We start from the raw sequence: 18,101 nt of genomic DNA on the forward strand, positions 1-18,101 counted from the left end.
CTAGTTGGCTCACCTGCCTGGACCTACAGAGGACTACTGGGTGGCTAGACTCACTTCCTCTAAGCCAACCTGGGGGTTGTCTGTCTCCATTCCTACTTTGCAGATGTGCACTGTCTCTGACAGCCTTGCCAGCCACCCTTCTGTATCTACCCAAAGATGCTAGGTTGCCCTGAAAATGTCCCCTGGGTCCGTTGTGGATCCCAGACCCACTTTAGTTTTATATTTCAAATGCACTTATTAAAATATGATTTACATGACAATTGCATCCACTTAATCTGCACACTTCAGTGGTGTTGGCATGTCTCGTGGTTGCCCAGTATGATGATGATCTACTTGTATTTTACTTTGGCCTTTTGAGGCAGGATCTCTCTGTATAGCCCAGCTGGTCTTGCTACGTAGACCAGACTAGCCTCAAAATCAGAGAGATCTATTTACCTCTGTCTCCTGAAGGATGGGATTAAAGCCGTACACCAGAACATCCCACTTATTTTTGCTTTAACAAGTTATGTATCTGTATGAGTGTATGTGTAGGGAGAGTGTGTCCATGTTCAAACGTGCCAACACACATGTGAAGTCAGGACAACTTGTAGGAGCAGATTCTCTCTTTTCTCCTTCCACAGTGTGGGGTCTGGGGACTCAAACTCAGGTTGTCAGGCCTAACAGCCGGCTCCTTTATCTGATGAGTCATCTTTTCTGCCACTTGCTCCACAGGTAAGGCTGAACTTTTTTGTTTTTCTTTTGAGAAAGGTTGTTACATCACCCTAGTTAGCCTGTAACTCACTATATAGACTAAGTCAGCCTCAACATCACAAAGGGGAGGTGCATGCCTCCCCTTGGCTAGGATTAAAGGCACACACTCCACATCTGTCCCATTGATCATGAGCTTCCGATTCTCCTGCATCCATTTCCCAAGTGCTGAGATTACAGTCGTGCGTGGGCTACCACCTCCTGGGGACTGAACTCAAAGCTTGGCTGAACCCAGAGCTTTCTGCTCATCAAACAAGTGTTCCACCAGCTGAGCTGCAGACAGCCCTAGTGATCTAATTTTAGAACCTTTTCATCAAGCCCGGAAGAAACTCAGCACCTATGAGCTTTCTCATTCCCTTCTCCCCACCACCCCCAGACCTAAGCAAACAATAAGCTGTGCTTTGTTCTTATAATTTTGCTGATTTCAGGAACTTTATGTAAACAGAGGTATACAATCTATGTCTCATTGCCTACTTTCAAGACCTGTCTTCTGTGGCTTATATTTCTATTTATATATGGAATGATATTTCAGTGTATGGGTTCCATATTCCATTCAGGGGCTGATACTTGGGGTGTTTCCACACTTAAGTGAGAACACTGTCTGCCACCCATGTTTGTCCCTGTCATGTCATCTGCCTCCCTGCGTCCAGTGAACCACTACCCTTTGCTTTCCTCTGAAAATAGAGCACTACCCCTTGCCCACCAGTGTCGGTGAGGCACAGAAGTGGTGACAGCCACCATGGGTACTATGCAGAGGCAACAACATATTCCCTGCCTTCAGGGAACTTCCTCACTGAGCCCGGATTCTTGGAAGAATCATGGGAGAAAACACGAGGCCCGGTGTTAGGGCCTGACTGGGTCCTGGAGGCAGCCACTTCTCTGGCTGGTCTCAGCTTCCTCCTGCTACTCTGGCTTCTGTGTCAGCAGCAGGTGGCAGGCAGCAACGACTGCTAGGTAGCTGCCTCCTGACGGGGAGAGCCCTTCCCAGGGTGCTCTGTGCAGCAGACAGGCGGTGTTAGGGCCTGAAGTTAATCAACATTATTGATGTGTAGAAAGGGAGGGCAGAAGCAGGCAGCGTGGGATCCTACAAGACTGATTTATTGGTTAATTAGGCTTTTCCACAGCCGCAGGCTTCCTCAGCTGTGTGTGGTAATCGGGAGGGGGAGGACAACCAGAGCCCTTAAGAGGCCAGCTGTGGCCAAGCGAGGTTGAGTGTCTCTTCTGAGTCAGGAACACCAAGAAGCTAAGGGAATGACGCAAGGTGCCTGGGCTAGGGAACTCACCTCAAGACTGCCTGACTAACAGGAAGCCCACGCCTCAGTAGCCAAGCAGAATTCTGAAAGTAAGTGCCTGGGAGCTCTGAAGCTTCTAGAACACAGAATCAGACGTGTGGAGCAGAAGAGCTACACGTTAGAAGTAAAACAAGAGCAAACCCAGGCTGGGAATATAGTTCAGAAGTACAGCACTTGCCTACCATTTACAAAGGCTTCAAAAACAAACAAAAGACAAAAGTGAAGCAGCGGTCAGCTGGGTGGTGGTGGCACACGCCTTTAACCCCAGCTTTTGGGAGGCAGGGGCAGGTGGATCTCTGGGAGTTCGAGGCCAGCCTAGTCTACAGAGTGCCAGGGCAGGCTCCAAACCTACACAGAGAAACCCTGTCTCGAAAGACCAAATAAACAAACAAAAAACAAATGGAAGCCTTAAGGAAGCAAAAAAAGGCCACTGAGTAACAAATGTTAGGCAGCCATGGATTTGGATCTAGCCTCTCCCTATATGACCTCTCTGGTCCTTGATTTCTATGTCTGTAAAATAAGGTTAATCATATCTACCCTACCTTACAATGCTGTCTTGATAATTAAATATAGCATTCTGTGAGGTTACATAGTAGCCAAGGAAAGACTTGTTAGTCCTTGCTTGAACAAGCCCGGAGTCTGGGGTGCCTGTCAGCCCAGTACGTGGGTCAGAGAGGCAGGAAAATCATCCTTGGCTACAGTAGGCAGTTCCAGGCCAGCCTAGACGACTTGAATCAGTCTCTGTCTCTGTCTCTCTCTCTCAAAACAATGAAACAAAACAAAAAACCTAGGTTATGGCTTGGGAGCAAAAAGGGACAGTCAGAGGTAGTAGAAGAAAACAGGGCCTGGAAGGTGCAGGCTGGGTGAATGGGTTATTCTCCTGCCAGACTGGCTTTGGATAGGGGCTGAGGCTGCCTGCTTTGGGACACTGTTGTCTGGTTGGGTGGGCCAAATTTAACCACCCAGGTGTCCTTTGGATTGGAGCTGCAACTCTGCCTCTGCTCTGCGGTGGAGCCAGGCCCTCTAGACGGCTCCTCGGTGACACTGCCACCCAGGGAAGAGGACAGACGCCCGCAGAGTCCAGGCTGGCGGGGTTTACTGCGCTCCCCGGGCAGACAGGGCTAGTCCAGTCTCTCCAGCGCGCAGGGCATCCCTTCTGGGTTCCATACTCCAACCGCGAGGCCTGGCGTCGCCGGGGTAACCTGCGGGCCCCGAAGACGCTGGCTGAACACGACGGAGGGCGCGATGAGCACGGTGGTGGCGGTGGCGGCGGCGGCCGCAGGGCCAGAGGCGGCGGAAGCGCGCGCGGAAGTGGCGCGAAGCGAGCGAGTAGACTAGCGGGTTGAGGCAGGAGTTGGCGTAGGCGAGGCAGTGGGAGGCCAGGCGGCAGGCGTAGGTGGCCGGGCTGAAGGCGAAGCGGCCGTACCAGAAGCAGAGGATGAGCGCGTGGTGCGGGCCCCAGCACAGCGCGTAGAGCGCCGCCACTGCCAGCATGGCTCGCCCCGCGCGTCCCGTCGCTCGTCTGCGCGCCTCGGCCGCCGCCGCGCCCGCGGGACCCACGGCCGCCCACAGGAAGCACAGCGTGCGCCCGTAGGCCAGGCTCACCACGGCCACCGGCAGCAGGTAACCCGCGGCGAAGGTGGCCACGTCGAGCGCGCGCCGCCGCGCGTCCTCCCAGGCGGGCACGCAGAGCTCGAGCGCGCCATAGCGCACCGTGCCATAGTAGCTGAGGTAGGGCGCCGAGAAGAGCGCCGCCAGCAGCCACACCAGCCCCACGGCGGCGCGCGCGTTGCGGGGTGTGCGCAGCGCCCGGGAGCGCAGCGGGTGGCGCACGGCCAGGTACCTGCGGGCCAGAGGGCGCGTGGTCAGGGGGGCGGGGGCCTCCTGCGCGCGGCCGTCCCGCACCTGCCTTAATTTCCCCATCCCACTCTCCTTGCCTGGCATCTAGCAGGGGCCCAAAGATTCACCCAAGGTCATTCATTGATTAGGGAGTTTTCGAGACAGGGAAGCAGATGTGAGTGCAATGTGGGCCTTAATATCTGAAGAATGCATTGGGAGTTTCTTGTTTCCCTTCTCTCTCTCTCTCTCTCTCTCTCTCTCTCTCTCTCTCTCTGTCTGTCCTGTCTGTCTGCCTCTCTCTCTCTCTCTCTCTCTCTCTCTCTCTCTCTCTCTCTCTCTCTCTCTCTCTCTCTCCTCTTCCCTCCCCCTCCCGTGTGTGTGTGTGTGTGTGTGTGTGTGTGTGTTTTCGAGACAGGGTTTCTCTGTGGATCCCTGGTTGTCCTGGATCTCCCTTTGTAGATCAGGCTGGCCTCAAATTCACAGAGATCTTCCTACTTCTGCCCCCAGAGTGCTGGACACAACACCAGCACATCTGACCCCGGGGGTTTCTTTTGTTGCTGTATATTTTACCCTTATACCAGGCCTGTGCTGACACTTGGGGCACAGAAATGTCCTCTGGAAGTTCGCAATAGAGGTGGAAAGGGCGGGTACCACTGAGGCATGCCTTTATGCCCACCATCCTCTGATCCCTAATCTCTCCTCCACTAGCCAATAAGAATCTGCCCAGGTCTGTCTCCAGTCTACCCCGGTACAGCTCACCTGTCTACTGAGACGGCGGCCAGAGTGAAGCTGCTGGCGTACATGGTGAGGTAGATGAGCAGGTGCACGGTCTTGCATACAAAGGCCCCGAAGAGCCAGGCATCCAGCGTGTAGATGGCCGCCTGGAAGGGCACACAGCACAGGATGAAGCAGAGGTCGGCCACCGCCAAGTTGAGGATGAAGAGGTCTGTGGTACTTCCAGGCTCCTGCCAGGCACTTGGGCCAGGCTGCAGCAGCACAGCCAACACCAGCCCATTGCCCACCATGCCCAAAAGGAAGATGAGGGCAAAGACCACAGGCACTGCCACAGCTCCTACGCTCCCTGGGCTGTCCAGCGAAATGTTCTGGATGTCAGCCATCTTCCTATCAGATGGGGAAGAGAAAATGGATCCTTAGACAGGAGGCCAGGACTCCAGGCACTTGACCCAGGGGACCAAGTGTCTTGGGCTAGAAGTTCACGAGAGATGGGAGAGGGTAGAGCCAAGCTAAAAAGATCACTGTGTGAGCAAGAATCTGCCACAGTGACATTGGTGTGTGTGCGCACACGCACATGCTCACAGAAGCGCTACTCCTTGGTTTCCTAGGGAACACCTCTGTAACCCAGAGCCTGGAAGGCCGTTTGGGTTACTCTGGACTTAGGCATGTGAAGACACAAGCAGAATAGGGTGAAGATGTTGCAGCAGGGTGGGTTGGGGAGGGGCAGCACACACTCTGGACGTTGGTATATTTTCCTTTTCAACCAGGTCTGAAGTTCAGGAGAGACCCTTGTTTTTAGGGGCTGTTTTGTGGCCAGAGGCTGCACTGGTGACATCCCTGAGTCATTGGAGAGTCCATTCTCATGAAAGTACCACCACAGCGGCAAACCTAGGATGACCGATAAAGCCACTGTCTCTGCTTTGCCTAGGGGAACTGAGTCCTAGAGAGGTGACCTGAGTGGTTAACATCACACCCTAAGTGACAGACCTGGGGCTGCTGTGGTCCTTACTCCTATGCTGAAAGACTGTAACAGGTGGTGCACCGACCACTCACAGAGGCCCCGTGCACGTGGCTATGTGCTCACCGCCTGTTTTCATCCCCGCCCCACCCCACAGTCCACAACCTGTGGATCTGCTTGCACCCCAGGACCACTGGAGCGGTGGGAGGAATGAAGAGCAGGGGGGTCAGGAGGAAGGGAGGAGGGAAGAAAGGTGATAGCTGTTGTCCCCCCCCCCCCCACCGCATAGTACCCAGCATGCAGCAGGCATCCAAGCCCAGGATGAGCAATACCCACCTCAGCCCTAAGCACTGGGCCCCTGCATGCTTCCTGGTGAACGGCAAGGCTGGGGGTGGCACAGCCGCTGTCCGTGGTGCCTCCCTGCAGGTACGCCTCTGCTCCCTATTTCTCTTCCTTCGTCTTCAAGGCCCTTCTTCTCATTTGCCCTCAGCAGTCTGCTGAGTTGGATGTGGGCACTTGTTACTGACCAGCCTCCTCCTCAGACTGGATTTCCCTGGGGTGGCGTGCTCTTCTGCCAGGCTCTTCTCTGCTTGTCTGCGTTGTTGCTACCTCTCTCTCTCTTTCATGGGCAGTAACCCATTGATCTCGCTCTATGAGATTGGCTTGGTGGTTAACCCCTCCATGCCCAAGGCTCGGCCCACTCCTGGCCCCTCCCACCTCCTGTGGCCCTGCCTGTGACTCCTCCCCCTATCGCCCAGCTTCCGTGGCTCCAGGTTGAACTCTGAGCTAAGCTTCGAAAGGATTTCTAGTTTAAGATGGAGTTTCCAAGGCTGGGAAAACAGAACTAAAGTGTCTTTGCAGTGGATTGAAGGTAGGAGCCTGTGCTTCGTGTTCTGTGGATCCCCAGAGACCCATTTCTTCCCCAGCTGGTTTCAGGGGCTTCATCCACTGTAAACCAAGTCTTGGTTTAGCCTGAAAAACCATGGGGAAGCTAGAGAAGGTTCTAGAAGTAGAACACGACTTTGATACAGCTGAGATTAAAAGAACAGAGGAGATGCCTACTCTTAAGTCCCTTTGACAGCCTCTTGCCCTGGCAGGAACCATAGGTTAGATGTTAGTGAACGGCTGGCTTGAGCCCTTGGAGGAGTGTTCTGTGGCCAAATGCTTCCAGGAGTAGAGCAGCTGCCACTTGGGGAGGGAGGAGCACTAGACCTGGCAATGGAGGGATTGGATCTCAGACAACTGTATCGATGGCGGAAGATAGCCTGCTAGGAAGGGAGAAGATCCCTAGAACCTGGAGATGGAGGGGACATCTGAGAGGAGTGTGTGTGTATTCCACGGAGCAGGACTGGGAGAGCTGGGGGACATTCTTTGGGGCCCATTCCTCTCACTGTCAGGAACCCCACATGCAGAGACTCACTGAATCGAGCTGTGAGGAATCAGCCCAGGAAGCTGCAAAGCTGAGTGGCAGAACCATTGGAGCTGACGGTCCGAAAGCAGGACCTCAGGGTCCCTGCACGGGGCACTCCGAGGACAATGATATGGATGGCAATGCAGAAGGCTTCCACAGGTGTGGACCCACGTGTCCATACCTGAGTCCAAGACCCAGATGAATCCCGTGACCTGGAAGTGCTCTCTGGCCTGGCCTCCAGCCCCCTCCTTCTCTGCTGAGATCGGATAAAGGGCTCTGAGAAGGAGCAGGACTGAGCTGAGAGGAGAGGAGAGGAGGGGAGGGAGGAGGTCACCGAGAACCTGGCTGTGGAGCAGGGAAGACAGACCATCATGGCTGGAGCCCCCCAGGGTGTCCTGGCACCACCTCCTCCTCCCCTTGCTCCTGCCAGCCTCCATCTTGCTTGCCAGATGCAGAGGACAAGGACAGTGTGGCCTAGGAGTGGGCTCTGGAGCCCTGGATTCAGCAAGATGAGGACTCTAGCCGACCTGCCGCTGGTTCTCTAGCCTTCCAACGCCGTACAGAATGCCGCACTATGTGCCCACTCTGAAACGAGGCTGCTGCGTGTACTGGGCACCTCCCATGACCTCTGAATGGCAGAGTAGCTGCATGGTGAGGGAACCAAATCTCAATGAGGACAGCGGGCTGGCTCTGAGCCCCATGCTGGTTGACAGTATGGACTGACACCATGACCAGCTGGCCCAGGAGGTTGGTGCGGCTGCTATAGGAACTGCCTGCTGGAAAATGATGCCAGCAGTAGTGGTGGGCACTACAGGAGGCGGCTCTAGTGCTGTGCCATTGGCTGGTGGGTCACGCTTCCTGCAGCCTCGCTTCGGTGTGTGGGTGGACCTGGGCCTAGTGTTCTGGCCCTGACTGGATATGCCACACACATCGCCCAGTGGCTGCCCGTGGTCCCAGGCGTGGCCTGTCAGCCTGCACAGAACACACAGCAAGCTGCTGGCCCAGCACGGCAGTTGGCTCCCCAGCTGGTGCTGGGTCATCTACATTCCCTCCAGCCTGCCAGTGGCAGTCTCCAGGTATTCCTGCCTTGGATGGAGCCACAGCTGCTTCCTGCCAAGCTGTAACCCAGTCAGCACTAATGAGTCCAGGAATAAAATATAGAAATAAAGGATCTGGTCCAGGAATGTAGAAATATCAAGTTGTAAGCCCAAGCACATTTTGAGAGAAAAAATAATAAAGCTGGCAGCCACTGTTAACCTTTAACAAACACTTTCTGCCTTAAGAGCTGACATCCTGGCAGCCATGTGTACAGGGATAAACTTTCAACAATTGTTACCTGCCTCCTAGTTTCCCAGCTAGGCAGGTACTGGGGACAAAAGTTAGCTTCTAACTTTTGCCTCTATGGGACCCTCTGCTTGTATTCCCTTCATTTTTAACTGTCCCCCATGGGACTCTCTACTCTCTGCCTTGCATTCTTGCAGGGACAGTGAAAAGGCCTGTGTCAGCCACAGGCTTTCGCAAACTTCCTGAGTTAACATTCTAGCCTCCTATAACCAAAAGTTGTAAAACTTAGAATGTATTGTGACTTTAAGTCTGTCCTTGAGGTTGTAAAAGCTCTTTGACCTACACCTGGCGCTTGGTTTTCCTATAAGGGAAAGGTCCCAAACCAGCCCCCATGGCCAGCGCTGCAGATCCCTGGCTGCAGTCACAGCTAGAGCTGATACACTTTGTGTGCCCCATGGTGATTGTTTTTTCTTTTCCTGGAATAAAGTGTACTTCTGGTTTAATAGACTTTGGTGGTCTTCCCCCATCATTGCGCGATGCCCTGACCCAACACTACCAGGTTGCAAACGAGGATTCCCAGAATCCCAACTTTAAGAATCTGCAAGGGCCAGGCGGTGGTGGTGCTCGCCTTTAATCCCAGCACTTTGCAGGCAGATCTCTGGCTCCGTAACTACTGGGAAACCCTGTCTCGAAAAGCCAAAAAAAAAAAAAAAAAAAAAGAATCTGCAATATAGGTTTGACCATGGCTCCAAGATGTCCTGGTAAAGGTGAACTGGAGGTACGAGGCCTTGTTTCCAATATGTTTAGTAAAAGCAAGCGCCTTTTGTCCCCAGTTGTACTTCAAGCAAATTAAGGCGGTTCCCAAGGCCACACCACCACACTGAGCCTGCGGTGGCACTCAGAAGCCTGTACAGCTGAGGCAGAGAGCAGATACCTCCCCTCCCCTCCCACAGTGGCCACAGCAAAACCAGGTCAGCAACGTGGGAAGGAGGGAACGCCTACAGTACTGGAGCAGGTGGTGGTAGTGGCAGCGGAGGATAAAGGACAGGGCCTTGGCAACAGCAAACAGTCCTTCTGGCCTTGCCTGAGGGCTGCCCAACAGCCTGATCCAAGGCCCCCAGCTCAAGGAGGCGGGGCAGGCAGCGGCTGGAGCCTGAGTTCGCGGCGCCCTCTGGTGGCTGACCGTCAGACTAAAGCTTTGGAACCGGAGTCAGAAAGGTGACTTCCAAATGGAATTGCAACTCTCCGAAAAACTGGGCCATGCTGACTGGTCTAAGGCCACGGAATTAGGGACAAAGAGCTCTAGAAAACAAAGTTAGATGTCCTACAGTAGCTACCTGCTTCCTTCTCTCTGGGACCTGAATCCTCTGCCCTCTCCCAAACACAGGTCCAAGAACCCTTCTAACCTTGCAGTTGTGTTTTGTCCTTTGGATGGACACAAGAGACAAGCCACTATGGTTAGATTGAGGAAGGGTCCCCAGGGTGGTTCTCAGCTGCCTTCCACAGCAGCACAGACTCCAACTGCACCAAATAATACCTCCCAGACACAGGAATTCAACTCAGTTTGGGGACTGCCCTCAGAGATCCAGTCCCTGCCTGATTCATCAGTTAGCCATAGGACTGGGCCTACTCGGAAAGAATAAAGCAGACCAAAGTGTCATAGCCAATTTTTGCATTGTTGTCTCCCCAGCTACAAGTACAGGCCCATTTTCAGTCGGGCTCTAGATGCCTGGGTTGGGTCAGAGCCTCTAGTCTGGACTGACCAGAAGATCTCTGTGTCCCTGTGGCAGCAGAGGGACTCTGGCTCTGCTGGTCCCTACCCAGCGCTTAGGGCAGAGCTCCATGCAGCCGCCCCACCTCCACGAAGGCCTCCACACAGCGGTCAATGTCCTCCTCACTGTGTACTGCGGAGATCTGTACCCGGATCCGAGCCTTGCCCTTGGGGACCACAGGGTAGCTGAATCCGATGACAAAGATGCCTGAGAAGAGAGCACAGGCAGAGTGGCAGACAGGCTTTGGGGCCATGACATATAAGGACTTACTGTCCCAGGGTCCACCCACAGAGAATAAGGGAGCTGCCGAGCTCACAGTCATGGGGCTACCTTGTGGCCTGGGGTTTGTTAAGTTTGGACAGATGGTTGATCCAAGAGGTAGTGTGGGCAGTGAGGAGTGAGACTTGGGTCTCGGGAGACTCTGCAGATTATAGGTGTTCTCGTCTCTGAGGACACTCTGTACTCTGCACCTTCCTTTTCTTTCTTTTTCTTTTGGTTTTTTGAGACAGAGTTTCTCTGTGTAGGTATAGTGCCTGTCCTGGAACTCACTCTGTAGACCAAGCTAGCCTCGAACTCACATAGATCTGCCCACCTCTGCTTCCCAAGTGCTGGGATTAAAGGCATGCGCCACCACTGCCCAGCCCTCTCCTTACCTTTCTTTAACATGTCATCTGCCATTTGAGAAGACAACCGAGCATCACCCAGCATCACAGGACAGATGGGATGATCGACTCCTGAGATAGTGAAGCCGGCAGCTTCCATCTTACTGCGGAACCTGGGGACACAGCTGAGTGTCACAGGTAGCTGAAGGCCATGGAGCCAGAAGAAGGGGCCCAGGATCTAGACCACCTATGAGAGGAAGGAATAAAGACAGGAGTACAGACCCAAAGAGCAGAGGAGGCACAGGCAAGGGCAGGCAGGGGCAGGCAGGGGCAGGCAGAGGCAGGCAGGATAAAGGGAGGTGGGAAAGTAGGGTGAAAAGAAGGGTACAGGGGGAATTCAAGGAGGATGCTGTGACAGAGGCGGGTGGGAAGGAAAAGAGGAAGGCGAGCAAGAGGAGGTAAAAAGGTGTGTGACTACCATCTCTCCCCCATCTCGCTCCACCCATGTGGGCACCATACCGCCGGGTCTTAGCAGCCATAGACTGGACGATGGTGCTGTTCTCCATGAGCAGGTCCAGGGCCTTAGAAGCACAGCCAACAACAGCAGGGGGCGGGCTGTTGGAGAAGAGGTAGGGCCGAGAACGCTGACGTAGCAGGGATACCAGAGGCTCAGGCCCAGTGGTATAGCCCCCTGAAGACAGAAAATAATGTGGAAGAGGAGCCAGTCAGGGGCCAGGAACTGCCCTCCCCTCCAGTTGACCTCCCCCTCCTTCTCCACCCCATACAAGGCATGTAGGGAAGGAGACCCCACAGACAGGATTCCGTAGGCACCTGATGCTCCACCTAGCGCCTTCCCCAGAGTGGAGTTGATGATGGTGACCTGGTCCATCACACCTAGCAGCTCATCTGTGCCCCTGCAAAGGAAGCAACCACTGTTGCCACTGGCCTCCTGACCTCTCATCCACCGTCAGAAGCTCCCACCCAGGCCTCAAATGTCCCTACCTTCCGGTGGGCCCAAGAAAGCCAGTGGCATGGCATTCATCCACAAAGACCAGGGCACCATATTGAGCAGCGAGGCGGCAGATCTCCTGCAGAGGAGCGATGTCACCATCCATGGAGAAGGCTCCATCTGTGGCCACCAGGCGCAGCCGGTGCTTCTGCGGGACAGACAAGAGCAGGTGATACGTAGCAGGACCAAACCACCTGCTCTTCTGCTGCTATATCCCGAGCCTTGTCCATCTCCTCCAAGCTCAGCCACTTTAGCTCTGGCACTGAGAGAGGGCTTGGGCCTCCCCATCCTGACTCAGACCTCAAGAGGGCAAGCTGGCATGGGACAGGTCCTAGTCACACATCCACACACCTGCTGCTCAAAAGTGCTTCCCGATCTCAGGCCACGGGGAGCTATAGAATACAGTCTTGGGCCCAAGGGATGAGGAAGTTCAAATGGCTCCCTCAGCCCTTCAGGCTATTTGTGAAGAGGGGTCCCCTCCAAGCCGAATTTCCTTGAGCAGGGGACTATAGACCTTTCTCTGGAGCCCCAGGGCCTCACCCCACCTGAGCTTCCTTCAGCTTAGCTTCTAGGTCAGCCATGTCCAGGTGGCGGTAGCGGTACTTGTGGGCCTTGCACAGCCGGATGCCGTCAATGATGGAGGCATGGTTCAACTCATCTGAGAGGACTGCATCCTCGGGGGTCAGCAGAGCCTATGGGGAGGAGTTCCTATATGGCCATCCAGGAGTTCCCCTTCCCTCTTAACTTCCCCAAGCAAAACTCTACTTCTACCTCGGTGCGTAGGGCCAGTTAAAGACATCAGGTTGGTACCAGGCCCCCTCACCCCGCCTTCCAGTGTACATAGGCTGCTCTGTGACACTGTCACTCTGCCACACCATCCCATCCCACCTCCAAGTCACCCACAGCCTCTCCGCACCTCAAACAGGCCAGCATTGGCATCAAAACAGCTGGGATAGAGGATGGCATCCTCACGCCGGTGGAAAAGGGCTAGCTTGGCTTCTAGATTCTTGTGGATGCTCTAAAGGATACAGGCAGGCAATGGTTAGTACCTGTGGGCTTTGTGGGACAAATCCTAAAGGACAGAGGCTTAGAGAACCCACAGACCCAGGCAGAAGGCCTGCAGCCTCAGCCACACTCTCACTTTGGCACCGCACAGGTGACTTCTGGAACTTGGACTGAAGCAGCTGCTCCCATCATGGAGGATGAGGCCTGGCAGCTCTCAATTCCTAAGCGGACCTTTGTTTGTGTTGGGGGTCTGTCTAGTGTCTGTGAATTCTGAGTGAGGCTAGGGACAGAAGCTATGTCTTCACATCAGACTGTCTTTTTCTCCGCAGCAGAAAAGTGGATCACATTAGGCAAGCCTATGCTTATTTGGGGGGCTCAGCTTCTTAGATTTGGGAGCTGTTTGGTCAGACTCATGAGTTTTATTAGAAAATAAATGCAGGGGCTGGAGAGATGGCTCAGAGGTTAAGAGCATTGCCTGCTCTTCCAAAGGTCCTGAGTTCAATTCCCAGCAACCACATGGTGGCTCACAACCATCTGTAATGGGGTCTGGTGCTCTCTTCTGGCTTGCAGGCATACACACAGACAGAATATTGTATACATAATAAATAAATATTTAAAAAAAATAGAAAATAAATGCATTAAAACTGAGCGTGAGTCAGGCAGTGGTGGTGCACGCCTTTAATCCCAGCACTCGGGAGGCAGAGGCAGGCGGATCTGTGCTACCCAGCACCTGCTGCGTACCTGGGTCCCACAGATGAAGCGGGTAGAACTGAGGCCAGCTCCAAACTCTCCCAGAGCCTGCACGCCCGCCTGGATCACCTCGGGATGGCTGCTCAGACCCAAGTAGTTATTGGCACAGAAGTTGAGGATTCCTGGGGTGGAGAAGACCAACAACAGGGCTCAGAAAAGCAAAGAAGGGCCTGCAGGACCAAGGTGTCAGGTCCTGGGACAGGGGCCAGAGAGAAGTCAGCTTGGATTTGCCCTTGAGAGGCAACAGCTGCACAGATGACCCATTCTGGGGAGAGGTCAGAGGCTTCGAATCTACTGTCACAAGGCAGGAGGGTCAGGAGAGGTTTGTCCCTCTCTGCCTTGAAGGATGAGAAGTTGAAAACCTCGCTATGAATAACATCCTGAGAGGATCCCCAGACTTTCCTCACAGGTTCTGAAGCCAAAACCATCACCATTTTGGTTTTGCTTTTCTTAATTGGGAAAGAGGCCAAGGGCCTCAAACTCCACTGCTCAGCCACCCGTTGCCCACAGAGTTGCATTTCCAGAGGGGTGGCTCAGAGACCTCGGCTATCAATCTTAAAAAGTTCACATAGTTGGCCCAAGGAAATTGAGGCCTGAGGAAGGGACGGCTCATGACCTGGGACCCAGACGAAGAATCTAAGAACTTGGTTCTCTAAAATGCCCCAGCTTTTGAGTGTGGTGAGTGCTGGGATATGAACTCACAGCCTTAGGTGAGCTGGGCAAACACTCCGTCACCGAATCACACCCTGAGCCCGTTGTTTATCTCTCTGAAATCACGTGAAGGCTGAAGGTTTTGTTAGGGGATGGGAAGTTCTTTCTACAGTCCTCTTTAGGAGAAGACAGGTGGAAGACACAGGTACTTCGGCAGACCTGATCCCCTAGCTTGCTTAAACTTTAGCCTCTCTGGTGGAAGTGGGCCTTCTACCCCAATATCCTGTGACACTTGAGCTGGCTAATGGAGGGTCTGGGGAAATCTAGCTCCACTTCAGCTGCTGCTTCTTCTTCTAGGGGAAATCTATCTTCTTCTTCCTCCTCCTCCTTCTGTTTTTGTTTTTTGAGACAGGGTTTCTCTGTGTAGCCTTGGATGTCCAGGAGCACTAGCTCTGTAGACCAGGCTGGCCTTGAACTCATAGAGATCCACCAGCCTCTGCCTCCTGAGTGCTGGGATCAAAGGCATGATTTCTTTTAATGACAACTGGTCTCTCTAGCCCAAAGGTGGTGTCCCTGTCTTTAATCCCAGCACTCCGGAGGCAGAGACAGTCAGATCTCTGTGAGTTCGAGGCCAGCCTGGTCTACAGAGGGAGTTCCTGCACCGCCAGGACTCCACAGAGAAACCCTATCTCGAAAAACCAAGGGGAGCGGGGAGAACTGGTCTCTCATGCAGATGTCATTATGAATAAAGGTATAGCAACTGGTAACCTTTACAACTTGGATCAATGAAAGAATGAGGGTTTTCGTCCACTCTTCCTGGAAGCAGGGTATAGGAGGCCAATGCAGCTGGATATCGCTCTCTTTTTCTCACAGGGTTGAGTCTCTTGGCACCACTGCCTTCGGCGCCCAAAAGGTGCTGACTGGTAAATCACCTCCCTCCGTCGAACAGGTTTAAACAAGTGGAGTTAACACTAGGAAGCCATAGTGTGCCTGAGACAGACTAGAAGGAGACCAGCAACTACGCATGCACGTGCGTCCCCCACACTCAACCGAGGGCCTTCATTCACATGCAAGCCCTGGATGGGCTCTGGCTAGACACGATGACTCCCAGAAGGGGACGTTACCTCCGGAGATACCGTTCACACGAATGCTCGGTCCCTGGGGGGACGTAATCACCCGCTCACTCTTCCAGGTGCCAGCCCCGCGGATCTCTTCTAGCTCGCCCTCCAAGATACCGCGCAGCTGCGCCAGCGCTGATTGCGCGCGGCGACCGGGTGACAACGTCGTGCGCCATACGCTGCTGACCCACATCGCGCCCACGGGATGAAATGTGCCTGCCAGCCGACTGCCTAGCTTTGCCCGTCACGTGGCGTGGGCAGGGCCCCGACAGCCAATCAGAGTAACGGGAGCTTACTTTCAGAGGTTGGTGGAGGCCCCGCCCACAGGCGGGGTCTGACACCGTCGGCAGGCGACGAAAGTGGATTGATTTGTAAATCGGAGACCCGGGAGGTCCGCGCTGGGGAAGCGACTTCAGGGCCTCCCCGCCCCAGATCCTGCCTACACACCCACCTCTCCCGAGGACCAGCCACCGTGTCGAGCCGGCCGGCATCCTGCCCTTGCGGCTGAGTATTCCCGTCTCCCTCCAAAGCTTCGCTTTTTTTCGGCGCTAACGTGGCGCCAGCTTTCCCCACATTGCCCATCCGATCGTTCCTCACCCTCCTCCAGTTGAGGAAAAACGCACCAGTCAGATTTTTTTTCCTTTTCCAGTTTTATTATTTTAAAGTTTAAAATTACAACCACAGCAAATCTTTCCCGGCACTGATAACACTTGTTTAAAAAGGGGGAGGGGGCGCGAGTGCACGAGTTTCCTATTTTATTAAAATAAGAGCGACAACTGTACAGGTTTTTTCTCCCAGCTCCTGAAGTGAGACTAAGTACTAGTCTTAGATACGGATATATACATATACACACATGCACACAAGCCTGGCTCTCTAAAGCTACCTAGCAAATTCAAATCAACTATATTATGTCTTAACAGCCCTCTCCCTGCCTCTCGCCCTCCTCGGCTACTTAGAAAAAGAGTCAAAAAGTACAAGAGGTTGGAGGGGTTTAAGTGGCAGCTGGTAGAACTGAAGGGGCACCAAGCAAAGCCACATCTTATACAGGAAGGAACAACAACAACAAAAAAGACACAACCCATCAACCGTGTGGAAAAAACCCAAGTTTCCATAGGCACACTGAGGCACTTGGCTGGCTCCCCACCCCTCCCAAGTCCACTCCCATTTAACAAGAGACCTTTGAAAAGAGCCCTCCTTCCCCAATGGCTAGATCCTGACAGTAAGAAGTCAATTGGAGCCCTTTCCCCTCCTAGACAATGGTGAGGCACTAGGGCGTTAAGTGACAAGAAAACCCCAAGTCCCCAATTGCTCACCATTGGAGTTTTTCCTCTGTCCCTCCCTGGCCAGCTAGGTGGGGTGTCATCCTCTGCTCCCCACCAGAGGTTTTGAAGCTCTCACGAGGGATGGATGAGCAACTTAAGAAAGCCTTGAAAAGACAAACTTTTGTTCCCGGATCCCCTCGTCTAGCCAGAACTTTGCCAGTTCCATTTTCCTTCACAGTAAACAAACCACCCAACAACCCCCACACCCCTAACCCCATAAGAAGGCTAATATCAAGTCAAGAAAAAAAAAAGTACATCTTCATCATTACAAAGATGAGGTCTGTGGCTATCCTTGCACAATGGGTTAAGAACAGGGAACCATTCCACAATGTCTGTCTGAGGAATCCGAACTCTGTCCTTTTTGTAAAGAGTCAGAATGGAATGGGCAAAGGGTTGCAGAAGAGATGGAGAGAGAAATGTATTTACAGAAAAGAGGGAGGAAGGGGTGTCCACAAGCAAAGCCTTCATCGTCACTTCTTCTTACTGGCCCTCTTGGCACTGGACTTGGCTTTGGGCTTCACAGGTTTGGCCTTCTTGGGTTTGGATGTCTTGACTGGCTTGGCTTTGACAACCTTGGGCTTTTTGGCTTTCTTGGGCGTGGCAGCCGGCTTCTTCTTGGCTTTCTTGGCTGGGGTGGCTTTGGGTTTCTTGCTCGGGGCTTTGGAGGCAGCTTTCTTGGGCTTGGCTGCCTTCTTTGGAGTGGCCACTTTCTTGACTTCCTTCTTGGTCTTCTTGAAAGCCACCGACCTCTTGGGCTCATCGCCCTTGGCCAGCCTGAAGGACCCCGAGGCACCCACCCCTTTGGTTTGCTTGAGAACACCGGTCGTCACCAGGCGCCTGATGGACAACTTGATCTGGGAGTCGGCGTTCTCACCCACCTTGTAGTGGCTCTTGATATACTTTTGGATGGACTGGCGCGAGGAACCGGCGCGGTTCTTCTCTGCCTGGATGGCAGCCACGATCATGTCTGAATATTTGGGGTGGTCCGTGGACTTCTTGGAGGCCTTGGCCCGCTTGGGCTTCGCCGCAGGGGTGGACGTGGAGTTCTCGGTCATGGTGGCCGGCCTGCTCCTGCTGTTGAAGGAGCCTTCCGAAGGGTCAGCCCTCGCCGGAGGCTGGGCACAACCCGACTCGGGATCTGCACACCCGCTCAACTAGCAGGCCACCCCGAAGTGCGGCTGCCGGGCACGCGTGGCTCCTGTCCTCCCCGGCGCCGTGCGGGTCGCAGGCGGGCTCGCGGGCTGCTCTGAGCGGCCCAGCCCCCACCGCTCTGTCGCTCGTCCGGCGCCTGGCGCTGCCTCTGCCTCCGCCTCCTCGGCCTCCCTTTTCCCAGCTCGGCGTCTGGCGCTCGGGCGGCGCATCCGGGTATTTAGCGGCGGCGGGCGGACCGCGGTGAGGACTGGGCTGCTGGCTGCCTGCTCCCGGCCCGGAATGGCGCCGCGCCGCCGCCATCTGTGTTTCTTCCGCCGAGCAAACCCGACCTTTCCTGGCGGTCCAGGCCTTCCCGCTGCCCGCTGTCTCTCGGGGTCCCTGGCCGGCTCCCTAGGCTTCCCCGCTGGGGACCCCGGCGCCCTGGCCGTCGTCCCCCGCGCCCGCCACGAGCCCC

General features: G+C 54.4%; 3 protein-coding genes across 4 annotated transcripts; all 3 read right to left on the minus strand.

The window, feature by feature from the left end:
* Positions 1-1,829: 1,829 nt before the first annotated feature.
* Positions 1,830-4,996, minus strand: Galr3 (galanin receptor 3). Its single transcript, XM_085678376.2, has 2 exons — positions 4,638-4,996; positions 1,830-3,882 (listed from the first exon to the last, which is right to left on the minus strand). The coding sequence occupies exons 1-2, from the start codon at positions 4,994-4,996 to the stop codon at positions 3,135-3,137; spliced, it is 1,107 nt and encodes a 368-aa protein (XP_085534502.1). The 3' UTR covers positions 1,830-3,134.
* Positions 4,997-9,923: 4,927 nt separating this feature from the next.
* Gcat (glycine C-acetyltransferase) lies at positions 9,924-15,410 on the minus strand. Of its 2 annotated transcripts, XM_048454805.3 has the most exons (9): positions 15,180-15,408; positions 13,396-13,526; positions 12,566-12,667; positions 12,195-12,341; positions 11,643-11,797; positions 11,472-11,554; positions 11,160-11,331; positions 10,692-10,813; positions 9,924-10,245 (listed from the first exon to the last, which is right to left on the minus strand). In XM_048454805.3, the coding sequence occupies exons 1-9, from the start codon at positions 15,364-15,366 to the stop codon at positions 10,094-10,096; spliced, it is 1,251 nt and encodes a 416-aa protein (XP_048310762.1). In that variant the 5' UTR covers positions 15,367-15,408; the 3' UTR covers positions 9,924-10,093. The 2 variants fall into 2 exon arrangements, with proteins under 2 accessions (XP_048310762.1, XP_048310763.1); XM_048454806.3 differs by lacking the exon at positions 9,924-10,245 and having other exon boundaries at positions 10,748-10,887; positions 15,180-15,410.
* A 394-nt stretch (positions 15,411-15,804) lies between these two features.
* H1-0 (H1.0 linker histone) lies at positions 15,805-17,806 on the minus strand. The gene has a single exon (XM_087898992.1). It carries the CDS (start codon positions 17,548-17,550, stop codon positions 16,966-16,968), a length of 585 nt encoding a protein of 194 aa, XP_087755118.1. The 5' UTR covers positions 17,551-17,806; the 3' UTR covers positions 15,805-16,965.
* Positions 17,807-18,101: the final 295 nt, after the last annotated feature.

Source organism: Myodes glareolus, chromosome 19 (assembly GCF_982192425.1).
Source record: "Myodes glareolus chromosome 19, mMyoGla1.1, whole genome shotgun sequence".
Classification (NCBI taxonomy): domain Eukaryota; kingdom Metazoa; phylum Chordata; class Mammalia; order Rodentia; family Cricetidae; genus Myodes; species Myodes glareolus.

What these genes read in the sequence shown, in the direction of transcription:
- Galr3 (XM_085678376.2), bottom strand. Translation starts at nt 4,996, where the DNA reads ATGGCTGACATCCAGAACATTTCGCTGGACAGCCCAGGGAGCGTAGGA. An exon ending in GCCGCCGTCTCAGTAGACAG is followed by an intron (nt 3,883 to 4,637) that starts GTGAGCTGTACC and finishes TCTGGCCCGCAG; the next exon opens with GTACCTGGCCGTGCGCCACC.
- H1-0 (XM_087898992.1), bottom strand. Translation starts at nt 17,550, where the DNA reads ATGACCGAGAACTCCACGTCCACCCCTGCGGCGAAGCCCAAGCGGGCC.
- Gcat (XM_048454805.3), bottom strand. Translation starts at nt 15,366, where the DNA reads ATGTGGGTCAGCAGCGTATGGCGCACGACGTTGTCACCCGGTCGCCGC. An exon ending in TGTGAACGGTATCTCCGGAG is followed by an intron (nt 13,527 to 15,179) that starts GTAACGTCCCCT and finishes TCTCCACCCCAG; the next exon opens with GAATCCTCAACTTCTGTGCC. An exon ending in TTTCTTGGGCCCACCGGAAG is followed by an intron (nt 11,555 to 11,642) that starts GTAGGGACATTT and finishes CTTCCTTTGCAG; the next exon opens with GGGCACAGATGAGCTGCTAG.